General features: G+C 40.5%; 1 protein-coding gene across 1 annotated transcript; it reads left to right on the plus strand.

The window, feature by feature from the left end:
• Positions 1-1,682: 1,682 nt before the first annotated feature.
• Positions 1,683-19,765, plus strand: bcl3 (BCL3 transcription coactivator). Its single transcript, XM_020650341.3, has 9 exons — positions 1,683-2,568; positions 3,197-3,314; positions 11,407-11,515; positions 16,038-16,239; positions 17,434-17,522; positions 17,652-17,729; positions 18,107-18,274; positions 18,709-18,808; positions 18,891-19,765. Exons 1-9 carry the CDS (start codon positions 2,022-2,024, stop codon positions 19,007-19,009), a joined length of 1,530 nt encoding a protein of 509 aa, XP_020505997.1. The 5' UTR covers positions 1,683-2,021; the 3' UTR covers positions 19,010-19,765.
• The last annotated feature ends 19 nt before the right edge of the window (positions 19,766-19,784 follow it).

Raw genomic sequence — 19,784 nt, forward strand, 5'->3', positions numbered from 1 at the left:
CATTGACAGCTGCAGCTTGTTTGTGTTGGTGTAGGGTCTTTTAGGGACTTTAGACAGATAGTTTGACTTTCTGTTGCCAGTGCCACACTTCAGTGGAAAGAGGAAAGTCCCAAATTGACCCTGGTAATGAGAGCCTGTCTGAGGGCGGAGTAGGCTAGGATTTACCACAGAGAGATGTGGAGTGATTTTTGTGTGTGTGTGCATGCATATGCACATTAATGGTTTGTGTTTGGCTATGACCAGGTAACTTGCCCATATACAGAGCAGCTGTGACATTGCACCAACTGTCAGTCAGTTGCGTTGGCTACAACGTATCTCCTGTCTGATTTTCTCCAGTCTCTCCTTAGAATAGCTGTGAGGACGAGCATATATGCTCCTCACAGCTATTCTAGAATCTGCAGCATGCTGACATATCATCAATTTGTGACAACAGATGAACTCAAAGAACAATGATCCGGGGCGCTAATGGCCTTGTGGTTAAGTCACACCCGATTTATGAGGAAGCTATAGTCCTCAAAGCGGGCGGCCCCGGTTCAAGTACGACCTGGGTCCTTTCTGGCATGCCATTCCCAACTCTCTCTCTCATGATTTCCTACTCTTTCTACTGTCCTTTCCAATAAAGACAAAAAAACCCACCAATGATCTGACTAACATGCGCATATGATGTACTGCATCTTGCTAAATCCACATCCTGCAAGCACAAGGATGCTGAACAGTCTACAATATACACTGTTCATATTCATGTACAGTACATAAATTAAAAAGTAAATAGTTTTGTGAGTTTGGGAGTACAGCATACCACAAGGTTGTGATTTGTACTGGTAGTTTTATGCGCAATATTGCCTGCTCCCCTCTAATGAGATCCGTAAAAGTAGAACATCAACTTTGTTTTGACTGAAGTGTAAAGAAAAAAACATGTCAGTTGACCTGAGCCAAAGCAACATGTGATCAAAGTTACACACAAAAATCCCTCACATCATTTAGAGCCTACTGAAACCCCGAAAATTAAGTTAAACCTCTTAAGCCTTAGTGTTTGTGTTATATTTTTTAAACGATATTTTTCAATGAAGTGGGACAGTCTATGCATGGGACAGGAAAGAAATATACTCTACAAAGGGACCACAATGATTGTTATTCGGCTGTACTTTTAGCTGCAAAAAGGCTTGGTTCCCTTCAGTCTGAACCTTCAGCTATTTTATTTATGCTGTTTAAAAATATGCCCTATATGCAAGTTTGAAAATAGCAACAATTGTGAAGTTTCATGCTGAGTCTTTTGACAAGAGTGGGCATTTCACAGCCAGGGTGACTTAAGAAAAATAAAGTAACAACGCACAAAATGCATGCTCTTGTGAACAACTTGGCGGTGATACATTGTAAACGTGAATTGAAAGCTTAGATTTCGCATGACGTGCGTTGGACCTGTTTTCACAATTTACGCCGCAATCTGCCAAGAGCAACAAAACCGACAAAAGCATCGATCCGTCTTTCCTCTTCAAACTTCTTGAGAAATTCAGCTGACAATCAGATGTTTTGAAGTTGTATGTAAATTAGACAGATGTCAAAGTAGGAAATGCAGAAAATTAACGTGAATTGAGAGCCGTGTTTTCTTTTTTTCTCTCTCGCTCTTTCTCTCTCTCTCTCTCTCTCTCTCTCTCTCTCACTGCTGGGTATAATTTGTTTCGTTTTTAAAGGGAAAGCACCGCCAATTTAAGAGCAGATGAGCACTGCCGCAGCTCTGCACTGTACCTGTAGTTAGGTGCGCTAGGATACACACATTATCTACACGTATATTGGCTCTTATCTTAAAATAGAACTGCGTTGTGAGTCTGAACTAGGACGCTTATCTGAAATACACCAGGGACACAAAAGTAAACCTAGTGATGATTTGAATGCGACCAGTTAGGTTACATTGGGATGGGAATTGCGCACAGTTGGTCACTTTGGATGGAGTGTCATTGAACGCCGAGAAGTTGTCACACACCTGAAACTACTTGAATCCAAGAGTGCTTTGCCCCCGGTTGATGCCGAGGATCATGACAATGAATGGTGACCAGCAGTCGGTTGCCGCGGCGCCGCTGGATCTGCGCACCACTTACCGAGAGCGTGGGAGCACCGGGGCGAGGAGTCCGGACTGGAAAGGTCGCATTAGGGACGCCCGGGTGACAAGCGGCTCACCTGCACCTCCGGCGTGCACAGAGACGGACAGTTTGCTGACAGCACGCTGTCCAACAGTCAGAGGCGCACAGGGTTCAAAAAACGGTGTTGTCCGAAAGCGGCCAGCGGACGATTCTTCCTTAAGGCTTCCCTTTAGGAAACGCCCGATTCCCGTGGAGCCGGAGACCCAAATCAAGTCACCGGAGACCCGAACCAAGTCACCGGCACCTGCAGCAAAAGGGGACCAATTCTCTTCAGAGTTCCAGACGAACTTCACATCCCAGGTCTGTCCTTTGGAAAGAGTCGCGGAGGGAAGCATGATCAGCGCAAGACCAGTATCTCCCAGACGGGTCGAGGATGCACGACCGAGTCCTGATGGATATCCTTTTCGCTTTTCGCACCAATTTGATTACAGTAAGCCTTGATTTACAGCATTGAACCATATTATTATTAACATAACTTTTTCTTGATCCCCCTTATTCTCAATTAAGCCTATTTGAATATGTTCTGATCTTGAAATTTAATTAAATGTCTATAGTGTGCATTCTTTAATGAAAAAATCATCTTCTTTTTGACATTTAAGGATCTCTGTACAGTGTTACATTGTAATATTGAGACAGTTCAGCTTTTAACATTGAGCGTGTGCATCCAGGAGCTTTACTATGGAGCTCACACTATAGCAATGCTGTTTTTTTTTTTTTTTGGAAAACTGCACTCATGTATTTTATGTCCCTATTGTATCATAGTTAAAGGACATTTAAGCGTGTTGCAGTTGATGCATCCGCTTTTCTGAATCAAAGAGCAAATTGTCCAGTCAGCACTTTTGCAGCTATTATAAGTCAATGTTTAACACTGAACATTAGAGCTGATGGTTCATCTTATAATTGAAAACTAGGCACACTCGTGCAGGCACAGCTCCACACTTCCTAATTTTTCCACATTTTTATGTATTGCCATCATTCTGATGTCTTGCCTGATTTTTGCCTCCGACCTTGAGCTTTATGTCTCTCATTGTCTCTCTCTCTGTATTATTCATGCCAAGGTCACTTCCAAGTCTACTTTCCCCCTGTCCCAGAGCTGAGCCATCCTGTCGCCCTCCAAACTGAAAATCTGCTCTCTGGTATCGCTCTGGCTACACGTCAAGATGAAGATGGAGACACGTATGTTGATGCTTTTAAAGTGAAGTTAGCTCGTCTTTTCCTGGTGTAAAAGTGAATCACGCACACAGCATATCTGTTTCTCCATCACATACATCCAAGTCACTGATGCATATGCTTAAGTCATTATGCATGCACCTCTTGCATTTCATCACACTACAGTCAGACGGCTGTGTTGAGTTAAAACTGGTCACAACTCACAGATCACAAATCTCACCTCACACAATAAATATCTATTTACGAGAGCTCCAGCAGACTGGGAGGATTACTTGTGTCTTTGTTTAGAGTAATCAAAGATATCTCATATCTTCACCTGCAGAAATGCAAAGTTTGCTCTAGACTAGACTGCTGACAATGAGTATGACAAAAGTTCAGTTCAATCTAAATACATGCATGTCACTTGTCAGTTACAAACATGGCAAAAATGGGAGGTTTGACTGCAAAGGCTTTGGAGGTAGGACAACTAGATTATTATTATTTTTATTCTTATGGGTTATGTTTACCTAGAGGACATAAAACACGAATTGCCGTACTTTGATGCCCTCTTGGAGGGAAGTCATGGAAAATGTGTTTTCACTATCATTGAAACAAAATGTTGGTGCAAATAGTAAGAAACAGAAACCAGATTCAAACTAATCTCAACCTCAAGCATTAGTTAAACATGGAGATGATATCAAATATGACTATTAGGGCCCAAAAGGTCCACACAACATATCAGCTTCAGTTTTTTTTATCAACTATCAAACTTACCTTTAAATATTTTGACGTGGTGTTCAGTGGTTCATGGTATCTGTTATGTCTGCCTCTAACGCTGCCGTGTACAAATTTTCTTCCATCCCAGATATTTTGATTTGAATCAGAAGGAAATTGAAATGTCTCAGCATGCCTTAAAAGCATGACAGCGAGCCAGCCAACACTTCCAAGACCAAGAAACTGAAGCACATAGGTTAAATTAATATACTATATTATTTATATTCACTCCTGAGATTTTATTTGTAGTTTTGTTTTGAAGGCTTTGCATGGCCAAGTCTCACCCATAAGTCTTACTTGAAAACGATTGATTGTGGTCGGCACATCACTTCTTGACACTTTGTTAATTAATGTCGTTTTTGCCATTAGAAGTGAAACTAAAGTTGTTGTGTGAAAGTCAAGTAGACACAAGTGATTCAATTGGACGGATCCAAACAACAACAGTCCTAACCAGTGACAGTTTGACCTCAGTAACTAAGCTGTTAGCATTGCACAACCTGGATGTGGTTTGTGAGATGTCTGCATCATCTCAGTTTATTTGTTATGGTCTCTGTGACTCACCTGCTTCTACATATTGAGCAGGTACAGTCAGTACCCCTCTAGTAGCAAACCAAATTATTTACTGCTCTTTCACTTCCTATAAGGGAATCTGGTTTATTTTAGATCAGGAATGATTCACCGTGTGGCGATGGAGACTTTGATCTTACACACTAGTTGGAAAAGCACTTGAGGCTCTGCACATGTGCTGTATTTGTTTGAATGTGTGCATTAAACAAACAATGCATTTAAGCTAACCAGCCCCTCATGGCACCCCTGTGCACAAGACATTTCTTTAGATCACATGAATGCAAATATTAAACTTTTAACGCATGGCTACTTTACTTTGTGTAAAGGTTTAACACCCACCCACACACAAACTTGAAATGTCAAAGAGATACACACACACACACACACACACACACACACACACACACACACACTCTCTGTCTCTCTCTCTAACACACAGTCATGTGACTAAAAACAAAGCATGTCCAAGAAGTATACGGTGCTTTGATGTGGAAGTTTCAAAAAGTATCAGCATCATTTGCATCTATTGGAAACAAACCCGTGATGACCAACATTTAGTGGAGCCGTAAGTCACGTGACAAGTCACAGCTGCTCACTGTCAAATATCTGCTTCTGAGACTCTTTATCTCCAAGATGAGGCTTTTGTCAAGGAATAGAGGCCATGCATTGAGACCAATGCTGTCTATGTTGTCTCTCAGGATAGGCAGCATAAAAATGATAACTTCTCCATATACTTCATAGAAATAGGTCTATGTTTGTTTCCTATAATGGCTTGTAACCTGTTTTAATTTTATTGCTATCTAAACAAACAGAGCAGACACAGAGGCTAAATTAAAAATTAATATGTACATTATTTTAATAGCAGTGAGATAGTGCTCCACATTGTGATAACTAAACGAAACTCTTTCTCCATTGTAATGCAATTGAGCTATTGGCTTGCTCGTGTAGTAACTACTTTGAGCTTTGCGGTTGTTTAAATCTTTGTGTGAATTCTGCAGAAAGAAAGAAGAAAGAGAAACATTCATAGCCCACCCGTCCTTACACAGTCTGTACGTAACCGAGTGTGTGTGTGTGTGTTCGTGTTCCTGTGCATAGAGTGATGGCGTGTTCCTCTTACGTCAATTAGGGCGTTCATCTTCTGTTCTCATCGCTTCTGAGCCCCTTAGTTTCGGGAAAACCAGTGAGTGCTCAGTTTTTTAACATTGATTGTGGTTTTTCTCAGGTGCCTCTTTCTCTCTCTCTTTTCTTCTCAGTGTTTTTAAATGAATGGGCTCGAAAAACCCAAACATCCGCTCCTCACTTCCTCATTTATCGCTTTTTCTCTATCAGCTTGATCTTTCTCTCTCTCTCTTCGTTTCTCTGTTGTGTCACTGGCTTACCAACACCGTCATTTATACGTGTTATGTGCAGATGTCTTGACGCTCTTACAGCTCATGAATTTCTACATGCTTCTCGTCAGTTGAAGGATGTGCACTTAAACTCCATGTTACTCAAACTACTGTTTCTGAAAAGAAACACGCGTTGCTAAATTAAGACTTAAAGTTAAGCACAGTTAGCCTTTGATGCTCGACATGAGCACATGGCTACAGAACTCTATGCTTACATCAGTAGAGTAACAAACAGTTACATGCTGCATGTACAACAGTTAGTTCAGACTGAGTTGAATTGACAAAAGGAATCACAAGTGCTATTATTAATCACAACAGCACTGGGACTTTTTAAAATCATGTTTGTGGCCTTTATTAGATAGGACAGATGGATAGAGACAAGGAATGCTGGGGGGAGAGATTAGGGAATCCCAGCCACTGGTCCTCTTCACTACATGTGATCCTTTCTTATTTCACTGGTTGTGTGTTAAATGTTATCATCCGTATAACTGTCCATTAAACATAGTAAATGGTATGCTGAAACACAAATTAAGAGTGCAGGAACGTTAGTGTGTCACTTGGTGACAGTCAGGTCCCCAGTCAAGATGCAGAACTACTTATAAGGCAAATTTAATGTTTGAATGACACAAACGATCTGTTGTAGCTCGGCTATTTACTTGTATATACACTATATGTCCATGTAGAACTGTTGTCTTGATGCAAAATTATGATCAAAGTTTTGTGGTTAAGCCACTGTATATACATCTGGCTGTGTTATCTATGACATTTTTCCTGTGGCCTCGTTTTTTGAATGAAACAAACACGTTCGGATATACAATATATAATTACTCTCTCTTTTGTGATATGGCTAAATTTAAGCAGGTGTAATCTTTACAATGTTCAACATCTTAGTTTAGCGTGTTAGCATGCTAATATTTGCTAATATTTGCTAAAGGGCACTAAACATAAAGTGCAAGCAGGGTGGTTAAATGTTTTTTATTTGGTAAAGCAAAGTATTTAACTAAGCTTCAATTGTGGCTTGATGTTGAAGCCCCTGAGAACTTTTGTGTCTGGCAAATTTCGGTGCTCCCAGTAGCCAGACTAGTACATTTCATCTCTTTGCTGATTATGCCATGGACATGCATGAGAAGTATTTTGTGACAATTCTAAACATTTCATCCTGTTTTCTTTAAAGGCTTTATATGCGACTTTTCACACTTAAATGTAATAGAAATCAAGTATATCCTCTGAAAATAACTCTCTGAGTCATGACTGTCTACAATGGGTGTAACACCCGAGTCCTGCTTGTTTACATCGCCGGGACGGCCGGCTGGCACGGTCATTTTGGGTTAAATTTACATGCAGTGTGAAGATACGAGCATAATAAAGATCGCTAGCATTAGCATGCTAACACAACAATGCAGCGCGAGTTGTTTGGGTTTCATGCTGGTGCTCAAGGGCGACATCTGCTGGATCAAAAAATCGCATAGTAAGCCTTTAACAGTCAAATGTATCACTCACTGTTTAAGCAGGGTGCTGTTAATCGCCTCATCTGACTCCTACCCAGTGGCAGCGTTCACAGGCATGAATGAAAAAAAAAAACTGAAATAATTTATTTTCTAGCTTATTTTTACTCTTGTATTTGTAGGTCATATTAAAGCATCTGTATTAATATCAGTCTTTTTTATGAACAGCTACAAATTCCTCACTGAAGCTTTAATTGTAAAATGTACTCTGGGAGAGAAAATCATGTGTTGAGCAAAGTCTATGCCAGTCCTTTCTAAGGCTGTGCAGAAATGTTTTTAAAACTACAAAAATCGACCTGATGGTGGCGCTGGAGAATAGGTCAGGGGATCTCAAAAGCAATTCAGACTAATTCTGGGGGCACAAATTACCAAATTTGTATCCAACCAACCAATTCGAGCACCTCTGACACGTGCTTTGCTACCAGGGCTTGACATTAATTTTGTTGTTCACCATCCACTGTGGCTAGCGGTTTTCTAAAGTTACTAGCACCTCAGCATTCTAAGTAAACTTGAAACCTTTTAAATGTAAATGACCACTGTACATACCCAATTCAAGACTACATAATTTATAACCTTCTCAGTTTTTCTCTTGTGTGTGGTCTGCTCTCCTGGTGTTACGTAGCTCCTCCGGGTCACATCTCCACCATGTTCTCCACAGGAACTACAGTGTCGTTGTAGTATTTCTCACAGGAGTTGTAGTGTTGTAGTGTCACATTGCAGTTTGACTATTATTTCAGATGACCTTTCAGTCGACTACAAAAAAAAAAGAAGAAAAATCAGCTTGCCAAAGTCGCCAGTGGGAGTGTTGCACACCACTGCTGAAATCCACACACATTTGCTGGGTTGGTAGGTGTTAATGTCAAGCCCTGTCTGCTGCCATCCAACAAGGGTTGGCTGTGTGTGAGATAACAAACATGGACCATTGCTTAATGACATTGTGTATTTGCTGTGATGTGATGTGAATTGTATTTGTATCTGTGGCTGCTTAGGTTTGCTTGCACACATGTTAATCATGAAAATCTATACCACATTACTCATTTGATAAGTAAAGCCCACAATGCCATTGGCTTTTAGCTGTCATTTCATGGAATTTGGTGTGTGTCTGCTTCTCTTGTTTATTATTCCAACACACAGTCACTTCACTGTTTTTCTCAGCTGGTCTTCAGACCACAGGACATGTCAGGCTTTATACCCTCTCTCTAAGATAACACACTCATCTCTTTTCTCGCTCTCTCAAACGTACACACTTACATTAGATCTCTCTGTTATTGCGGCGGGTGCGGGATTCTGTCTGCGTCAGTACGCTGTGCTTGGGGTTATCTGGGGCTGTGGTTTGCCCCACTTCCAGGAACAAGAAACAGTTTTGTTTCATCTTAAGAGAAAAAGAGAGTGATGGATACAGAATTAAAATAGTATAAAACAGAGACAATGTCTCAGTAGGACAATAAAAAGTGCCATGCTGATATAGTAGTTGAGCTCAGTGTTTAAAAGAGATGAGTTGTAATGTTTTGTTTTGAAGTCGAAAAACTACAGCACATGCAGCATCTAATGTTCTGCATATAAGCATTTAAACTTTACCAGGACTCACAGTTATACAATTCCTAAGTGAGCAATATCTGAACAGCCAGCAAATGGGTTGGACAGCAGAAGCATGATTGGTCACTCCAGTAACTACATTGTTAGAGTTCTGCAGGGGCTTTTCATAGGAAGCTAATAGCTTGTACAGTAAATATAATAAATAGATGCTGATACAGATTTTTTTCAGTTACAGTAACAGTGACCAGCTGAGGAAAGACCCACTGCACTAAATCTGTTCAAATGCACAGTTCTGCTTTTTTTGAATGTCAGGAGTCGGTCATCTGATTTTTCTATTGCAGTGGCAGTTCTAACCTGCTCTTGCAAATAAATTTGAGCAACATTTTTAATCAGAGATGGATATGTTTGTTAATGCATTTTGCAAAAGGAAAAAAATGTATGCACACATGCATGCACAGTTTATTTAGGTTTAAAAAAAAAAAAAAAATCATATACGCTGATATCAGTAGAGCAATTTCTTTGGAGCCGCCAGGTGTGGCTTGGGTTTAACAGACCACAGCTTTATTCTGTTCATACTCGCCTTTATCAAGTTTAATGTTGAAGAATCTGAATGAGGGATTTGAGTGTTTCGTTTATAAACTGTTTACCTTAAATATGTTTTATAGATGAATCGATAGATTAGAGTTGATTAATGGGATACTATAGATAGATTGATATGCTTCATACATACAAAGTTTTGCAAATAACCATTTAGTTGAACCACACACCAGTTTAAATTGACTGTGCAGGAAAATCGTGTTCATGTGCAATAGTTGGACTTAGCACTTTACGTCAGAGAGTTTATCTTTTATCAAGGAGGTCTTTAATCTATATCATTCAACAGGAAATAACAGCTGTTAATGACTCCATGTCAGTGGGACACATCTCTCAGAAGGAAGTGTTGCAAGTACTTTTGTCATTGTACGAATTATCTTCTGACCTCAAATTCTGTCTAAGGTAGCTCTTAACTTCTCAAGAAATGTCCCTGTTTCCTGTCTCAGGGCTGTACTCTTTGTCTGCTTATGACTTCTCCTTTGGATGAACCTGGCTCAGAGCACCTACAGAAAGCCCCTTTGAAACCATACAGCTTCATGGCTGGATTTCACAGCAAGATAAAGAATGCTGCCATTGTTACTGACAACAGGAAGTGACATAAAGACGCCTGGCTCTTACTGGAAGCCACGGCTAATGACAGAATGAAAAGAAAATGTGAAAAATAAAAGAAATGGCTTTACTCCTTTCTACACATGCCCTCCCCCCCTTGCTAAGTTTTCTGATTTTCCCTGTCCTAAACTTTGGCCTGTGTTTGTTCTTTGACTGTAGGTACAAACCTCAGATAGTGGTTTCCCCTTTAGTCTTGATAAGTGTGTGATAAGGGCGGTGTGAGTCATGCCTCTGCATCTGTGGAACTCCTTGGTACAACTGTCACTTGGATCATTTACATCTGACGATCAAATAGACCTCTCAGCTTCCCATCACAAGAAACTCGTCGAAGGCTATAGAGCTGCTCGTTAATTGCATTTGTGTCTGTTATACAGTCCTTATGCTAAGCTACGCTGTAACAGGCATTTGGCCGTAGACATGTCTCATCTGACTGAATTCTTGAAACGACAACACCGTAAAAGCTGGATCAGAAACTATCGAGTGCAGTGACTTGCAACAAACATGAAACAAAGGCCTAGGAAACAAATGGCATCACCAATAAGTCTCTAAAAAGTGATAAGGCCCTCAATAATGCATGCCTTCATGTCTTATAATTCACATTGGTGAGTTCATTAAAGAATGAACTTTCGATACACTTTCTGTTAAGAAAATAAGCTATAGGGACCAAAATATGGCATTTAGGATCAGAGCAAAGAATGTTCAGATCCACTTAAAGTTTAATGCATATGAAAGATTGGAGCCAACAACACGTTTCACATTGCGGCTATCCCACGTTTGCCATCACTCGATTGGCGTCAGGTTAATAAAAAAACATCCACTTCGATTATTTACAATATTAGATCAAACAAATGAAACGAACACTCAAGGACTCTCCTAGCAAAGTCAAAATATAAATTTCAGTATATCATAGTCGGTATATTTACACTACCCACACACACACACACACACTACGAATACTAAAAAACCCCAAATATGTTTCATTTTTGTATCCTGTTTAAAAGTTGGACATTTTAATAATGGGGGTCTGGTGGGACTGATTAGCTTCTGGAGCTTTAAGTGGTCATTGAAGAAACTTGCACTTTGCACTTCAGTGGTTTCAGGCCCAGAGATTACTGCTAGTTATATACTCTTTCTTTATCATTACAGAGCTCTCCATATAGCTGTTGTGCAGGGGGAGCAGGCTATCGTCTGCAAGCTGATCCAACTTCTGCTGTTGGCTCGCAGACCCCTAGATATCTACAACAACCTCTGGCAGGTAAGACAAACACACTTTGAATACACAAGTCCCATTTCTGTGCTTCTATTTGATGAAATGCAGGTTTCGTTTCTATAGATTGACATTTGGATCCAAACTTGTCTTCCTTTCCATCTGGCAGCCATCAAATCAAGTGTAGGATTTATGAATTCCTCAGCGTTGGTCAATCAGAGACAAACACAGAATAGAAGTCAATGAGGGACTTCTGCCTCGCCAACCACAACATGTAAAACACATTCCCCTGCTTCACCCTTCTGATAACAGTAACATGGAAAAGAATGAAAGAGGAAGTGCCTCGGTTTCCTCCTCGCCTTGTGCTGCGTTATCACACACTCTTACAGTCATGGTGGCTGATGGCAATGCAGTGGAATTCACCCTTCCTGTTTCTCCACCTGTACTTGCCACAAGCTAAAGCCACGCACATGCTGGGAAGGACTAAATGTGTTTTCAAACATTCCGTTTAATTTGTACACCTTTTTTGTTTTGTTTTGTTTTGCTGAGTGCCCAAAATAGAAGAGAGAGCGGCGATGATAAAGCAGGGAAGAATGTGACTCTGATGAACTCTCATGAACACTGAACTGGTGTCTCATGGCATGGCCGTTAACCTAAAGCACATGACCCAGCAGATGACATGACATAAATTGCAAAAATTTGATTTATTTCCTACATATAAAGAGTTTGACTGACACTTTTTCTCCAGGGAATCGTTATAATTATAAATATTACTGGAATGCTGGACCCACTGAACTTCCATGGTGATCACTCTTGAACTTCCTTCTTCTAGAAAAAGGGAAAATACAGTAAACTTTACTAGAATGAGCACATGAAAGATTCTTTGAGTGTTACCCAATCCAGGGCTGTCCCAACAACTGGCCTTAAGCCTTGCCCTTCCATGTTGTTTTCCACTCTGTTGTCTCCAGCTGCTTGCCCTCCTGCTGTGTATCCTGCCAGCTTTTTTGTCTTTCATCCTTCAGCAGAGAAAGCACCTGAGCCCTGTAGCGTTGCAGTTCTCAAGGCTGGGGTTTCACACCACACAGGACACCACGGGCTTACTTACCAGAAATAACGCTGGCGCTATCATCGCTTGTTGTCTTTCCTCATCGCTGAGGCTTGACAGCAAAGGTTTTGTGATATCCTGTGTGTGAAGATGCACGCACGCGACACTTCCACAGACTGATTTTTTTTCACACACTCAGATATGTCATGCCAGTTATGCAGTTATAAACTAAAAAGGGAGATTTTCTGGCACAGGTCTATTTACAGTCATTTGCCTACCATATAGGCATAAAGCACAACTAATTTAACAGATGGTAGGGAACTTTTGATTCTTTTAAATATGAAGTTTATCAGAAAGACCTGAACACTCTTTCTGGCACTGTCTAACTTCCCATAGACACAGAAGACTTGAATACAGCTTTTCCAATATTGATGACAAATCCTGAGTTTCTGTGGTTTTACATTTGGAACTTTTTGACAGAGTGTTACTATCAGTACCGTAGCTGAACGATAGTGCAAGTGACAGTGCTCAGTTTGTGTTCCCTGAACTACGATGATGGTAGAGAGACATGTGTTTGATACTCCCACACTGGTCATGTTGTCAGTGCGGCTGCACAAGCACACACTTTAGTAGCTGCTCTTGCCTGTTTGTTGTGTAGTGTGTGCCACTAGGTGGGGTTTGGGCCCCAGTCCTGGGGGGGGGGGGGGGTGCACACACACTCTAAACATGCACACATGTACATATATACAAGTGCTTTAAGAGAAAGCCATCAACTTAAATTAATGTGAAACAGTTTCAATTCAGAATGTAGAGCAGTACTAACTCACTAATTCAGCTTCTTTAAAAAATGTTACTGTAGAAATTAGTTATTTTAATTTGTTATGCATGCAGGAGTCATACTTTTTATTTCATTTTTTATTGTGTGTGCCTTCTGTTCACATGAGTGAGAAGTCTGTGTGATTATGTGTGCTTAATATCCTTGTTCCGAGAAGTCACATGACCCCCCCCCCCCCCTCCCCTTTGCTTTAGGCTGTTTCTCAACATACCTTGCTGAGGTTCAGAGGGTATTTACAGGGACTTTCCCTTCCTGCTCGACACTCTCTCTCACTCTCTCTGTGTGTCTCTCTCTCTCTTGCGTTTTCTCACTTCTGTCTCTTTTTTCATGCTGCGTATATCTGAGGAGCATTTTGGGTTATTTTCTCCTTTGCATAACTGATGAAGTGACTGATGCTATCAGTTTAACTGTCAACAACTTTGACGTGAGAGCGTGTGATCTTGATGTGTGCAACAGGATGAGCTTAACTCAGAATTGTTCACAACAGAAGAGCAGTCTATCTTTATAGTGTTGTCTTCCATCTCTCTGTGTGTTTGGCACTGCCTACGGCCCGGGGCTGTTCTTCTTACCCTTAAACCTCCTCTCTCATCTTTTCACCTCCCTCATGTTGATCTGCTCATTTTGCAGGAATGCAAGTGTGTGAGGACAGACCCAGGGGAAAGAGAAGGGATTTTCCCTTGTTATCCCGTCTTTCCCCTCTGCCGCTTCCGTTTCTTCCTCATTCCTCTGTCTCTCCACCGCTACCCCCTTACTCCCTTCCTCTTATCAGCGCTGGATTATTAGTCACTCTGAAATCTTTTACAGGAACCCACTGCTGGACTCTGCCAACTCTGAGTGGTCCATTTTGGATCCTTAAAAGGCCTTTGTGTGGACGTCATTTAATCAGTTTCATGGGTTTCATTATTGCTGTGTGGTTAAAAAAGTAGGAAAGGCGTTTCGTTAAAAAAATGAACTCTGATTATAGGAAGTTCAAGAGCGTACATTTCTCAGAGGAGTGTGTGTGTGTGTGTGTGTGTGTGTGTGTGTGTGTGTGTGTGTGTGTGTGTGTGTGTGTGTGTGTGTGTGTGTGTGTGTGTGTGTGTGTGTGTGTGTGTGTGTGTGTGTGTGTGTGTGTGTGTGTGTGTGTGTGTGTGTGTGTGTGTGTGTGTGTGTGTGTGTCTTGTTTTATCTGTGAGTGTGTGAGTCACAGGATTCAGGGAAACAGGAGCTGAAGGGAGGAACACAGGCATTGACACACTTGTGGAATTCCACAACAACGCTCTCCCACTGCTAGACTACTTTTTTTAATGGTCTTTACTGGAACAAACCTCCAGCCTGCACACACACACACACACACACACACACACACACACACAGTACTATCACAGCAAAATTGAAACTTGGGGTTCCTGATTGCTGCTTTTATTGTGTAATTTAAAAAAGAAGCTAAAAATTCCAGATTAAAAGACTTCCTTTATCACTGAACGTAAGCGTTGTTTTTATTTTAACAGCAGGTTTTCTGTGCCCTCCCTGGCCACCGTTGACATAATTATCAACAGGATGATACATGCTCACCTCACCCAGAGGAACATCCTAGATTGCTCAAGTGATTTCATTCAGCACTTCCAGGAAAGCACCTGGCGTAGTGTGTGTAATTTTTTGTTTTTCCTGCACATGCAGACTGTTTGTGCGTCCAAACAGGTTTGTCCTCATTTTGGATAAATCACACAGTCTCATGCTGGACTTGTCTCTGTTGTCTGTGTTTACATACAGTGTTTGTTACATGGTGCAAAGGTCTCCTCCATGACCGTCACTTTGATTTGATTTCTGACAACTATGTATCTTAGGCAGTGCGTAAGTGTGTGTTTAGTGTGTTTGTTTTATGCTGGAACTGACATCTAATACCTGTGACGGTATGTCATGGTCTTGTGATGTGTTATAAAAATAATCTTGCCAGACAGAGTTCCTTGTTGGAACTCCCTTATGGCCATTGTTTTATTGTGTATCTGACCTTTAACCTGTATAACAGGTTGGACATGATGGGAGGCGTTTACTCGAAATTGTAGCATTCTTCCTTCAAACTCAATATAAGGAATGTGGGGGTTTTAAGATTTTGTGATATACCTTTTATCATGTGCTGTTCCTTAATGACATTTAAAAAAAAACCAACTTAAATAACAGTTTGAATTGTTGGAAACTATGCTTATTTGCCGAGTGCTCTTCAGGTCTGCATGGTGAATATGAAAACACCATAACAGTCCCAAAGTCCGTGCAAAGTCTTCAACCAACAGACATTAGTGGAAACAGATGTTTTCATTTCAATCACAAGAAATCAAATAAGAGTATCTTTTTCAAATGTGTAATATTAATTTGATGGACTTGCAGAAATAGCCTAAAGGGTATGGACCAAAAATGTAGTCAGAATAATGAGACTTGGATACTAATTTAGAAGTAATGTCATCTTTAGAGGACAAGACCTCTACCTCTTATTTAAAAACAAAAATAGAATAATGTCTGTGAGGACGGCAGAGAATGGGAGCATTGTCCAGCATTAGTGGAGGGTTCACACTCTCTTAATGCAACCTTGTGTATGCTGCAGTGTGAAAAATAAAAACTATTTTGACACTGAATATCGCCCTCAAGTTTTGGATCTGAGTGAACAAACACTGGTTTGTCTTAACAGTCATCTTTCCTTTCATCCTCCCTCTTAGACGCCCCTTCATCTGGCGGTGATAACCCAGCAGGCAAACATGGTGGAGACTCTGTTGAGTGCAGGGGCCGACCCTGCCGCCTTGGACCGCAACGGCCAAACAGCTCTCCACCTCTGCTGTGAATACAACCAGCGAGACTGTCTGTCTGTTGTGCTTTCCCGCTCCTCATCCTCCACATGCCTGGAGATCAGAAACTTTGAGGGTAAGATATGGTGCACTCTTTGGTGTATATTATGTGCAAGATGTCCTTGACAAAAAAAAAAAGGTTGAGGATGACTCATGAGCTCTTTTTATTAGGTTGTTAACTCTGACAAAGCCTTGTGATTGCTTGTGACCATTTCCTCCTCAGTAATTCCCCTGGTGTTCTTTAATGAAAACATGCAAAATCATCATTAAACTAAGAGTAGTTGATACATTTGGAAACATTTTTTGCAGCTTATTGGAAAAAAAAAAAAAAAAAATGTTGTGGTCACAGATGAGAGATGACTTTTTTATCCATTGTGTTTGCAATCAAGATTACATCTCTGTATTGCAGTTTATATTGGGGGGGGGGGGGTGGTATGTAGAATGATAACCTTTGCTCAGATAAGGGTTTTGGTTGTTTTGGATGTTCTGGCAGGAAGAGAAGAAGACACCTTCTTCCTCTGTGGTCTAGTTTGGTGTCACTTCGCCTTGTTTCAACAGTGCGCCTGTGATGTCACTCCACAGGAGACATTTTTAGTGTGAAAGTAACAAGTCTAGCTAAAGACGACCCCTCCCCCTCCCCCCCACAAAAAAAAGAAGGTATAGACACATGTTCCTCTGTCCACAATGAGTTTGATCTTATGAATAACAGAGACCACTGTCTATTTAAAATAGCAAAGGTTCAGAGGATTATATGTCCTGGAAAAACTTCAATAAAGGAAGAAGAAAACATTCAAGTCAACCAGTTTTTACATTTGTGATGTGTTTTCAGGTCTAAAAACATCCTGCATTGTTTGCAATCTCATCTTTTTAACCATTTTAAAATTGTATTTTACTTTTTTTACTTTATGGTGTTGAGAATAAGATACATTTTGACAATTATTCACATTTACTAACATAAAACATTCTTATACCAAGATGTGCAAACACAGACAAACAAAAGACATTATTATTTGATCATTGTAATCTTATAAAATATTACTTAAAAGATATGTTTTACTGCTGTTCCGTTCAAATAACATCTTTTTAATACTTATGGAATTATACTATTTTTTTCTAGAAAAACTACAACAATTAAGAGGCGCTTTATAATGTCTGTATGTGTCCTGCAGGAGGTTTTGTATTCATTTCCTTGCTTTTGTGAATACTGTATGTTTCAATGTGTAATCCTTCTTGCTGTAACACACTGGTTCTGCACCTTCCATGTTCCCAGGTTTAAGTCCGCTCCATCTGGCTGTACTGCGTGGCAATAAGGATTTGTCAAGAATGCTGCTGGATGCAGGAGCTGACATCAATGCTATGGTCAGTCCTTATGCTGCACTGACTCAGCACTGACTAAGTTTCACAACATCACAATTTATTTTAATTTACCGTCTCTGCATTCTCTGACTTTTCCCATTGTGCTTTTTCTTTTCCCTCTTACTAAATCAGGATGTTAAAAGTGGCCAGAGTCCTGTCATGCACGCGGTGGAGAGCAATAATGCAGACATGGTCCACTTCCTCATTGAGGTAATGATTGTGTGTGGCAGTGAGGAAGGAGGGGGGGTTAGGGTTGTGACTCAGCTCTCTTTGATAAGTCTGGTTTTCATTTCCAGTTCATAAGGCATTCTAAGTTTGCTTTTCTTTCTAGATAACAGATAAGACTTTCAAAGTATTGGAGCAACATTCTCATAGTTTAGTTTATAATCAGAATCTAGCAGATGTTTTGCATTACATCTCTCCTACTTTCTTGTCTCTTTATAGTTCTTTACCATTACTTTCATTATAAAACTCTATTTTACAATGGATCCATCGTTTTTTCACTTTCGTTACTTAACTGCCTCTACTCCCTCTTCCTATACAGTATGAATCACATCAGTGTCAACTTCTTCTTTTTCCTGTTGCAGAGAAGTTGTGATGTCAACAGCCAGTCATATAGCGGGAACACGGCTCTGCACGGCGCCTGTGGCCGAGGTCAGGTGGACACCGTGCGACTGCTGCTGAAGAGCGGAGCTGACAGCAGCCTCAAGAACTACCATAACGACACCCCAGTGATGGTGGCCAAGAACAAGAAAGTGAGCCTGGACATAAAAGGAAAAAAAGCCAATATGTATAATGAAGCAGGCTTCTTTATTGTCATGTTTATTTTAGCCTTTTCATGGTTGTGAGTTTCTTATTAAGGACAATTCATATGTGTTAGGAATACAGAGAACTCACTGAAAAAGTTAGCAAATTGACTGAAGACTTTCTCGATTTTGTCAATTTTTTTATCGCAGTAATATGATGATGAAAAATCCAATTAGTTTGCTTCTTCTGTCACATCAGAACAAGTGTAAACAATTAAAGGACAGGCCAGTGTCAAGAACTGGTTAGAGCCAGAGTATGTAAATGTGTCTATCCTGCCCTCTAGAGGTCAGACATTAATGGTGCAGCAATTTCTACCAACATGTACATCACTCACTTTGGATGATTCATAAAGAGATTCATAAAGACTTTTGTTCTTTTGCAGATATCAGATGTGTTACGAGGGAGAGGCTCCAACCAGATGAGAGTTCAAGATCAACCCTCTATCTCTAACTCGCCACATGGGAGCAACCTTACAGAAATGGGTACGAAAAAGTCCAAGTACACAAAGTCACTAAAAACGTTTTTTTTTTTTTTACTCATTTTTACTTTTTACCTCTCTTTTAGGGACCCCATCTCCAAACCACAGTCAAGGATGTTCGCCCTCGACTACACCACACAATTCTCATCATAGCAACTCCCACTCTCCAAAGACTTCATCTACACTTGTGTATTCATACTTTTAGCTCAAAGCTACTGTCTAGTGCAACTCGCAACTACCTCCACAGAGCTATCCAACCCGAGACTTCATTTCCCAAGAGGACATCGTGGAGCGGGCTCAGCCAATGGGATGACAGTTCAGTAAAAGATAGCACCTGAATGTACGCATCCCTAAAAGCTGGCCTTCCTTTCCTCAACTCAGTGACAAAAGACAGTCATCAGTGATGTCCATCCTTCCTTGGATTTGATGCCTTGGTAGAGGGTTTCCAAACCCTCTCTCTCATCCAGCTGCTGATTTGTGCAGTAATGACTGGGAAATAAAGGAGTGAACTTAAGGCTGCTATAGACATCAGCCTGCTGTCTCCACATTCATATAAGCAGCATATAGAATGTGCAAATGAATGCAATCAGTGCTTCACAAAAAGACTATACTGCTATACTGCACTGATGTGTCAGTAAATAATGGACATGGGTCTGAGCTCACTGATATCAGAGTCATTTTTAGAAGTATTTGAGCCTTTGTTTTTTTAAACGTGGTAAGAAGAGAAATGGTAGAAATAAGTAAACTAAGGAGATTACATGCAACAGCTGTATCTACCCAGTCCATGCTTTTGGCACCATAGTCTCTTCTTAAAATGTCGTCCCAGTGTGCGTCCTGTAAAGCTTGACAGTATAACGTGATGGCCTTATCTTGCACAGTCAACAGAGTATCTTTGTGTTTATTTCATTGATAAATGTTGTAAATATGTTTTATAAAAAAACAAAACAAAAAAACAAAACAATTTAACCTGTGCTTTGTTT

Source organism: Labrus bergylta, chromosome 8, assembly GCF_963930695.1.
Source record: "Labrus bergylta chromosome 8, fLabBer1.1, whole genome shotgun sequence".
NCBI classification, from domain to species: Eukaryota; Metazoa; Chordata; class Actinopteri; order Labriformes; family Labridae; genus Labrus; species Labrus bergylta.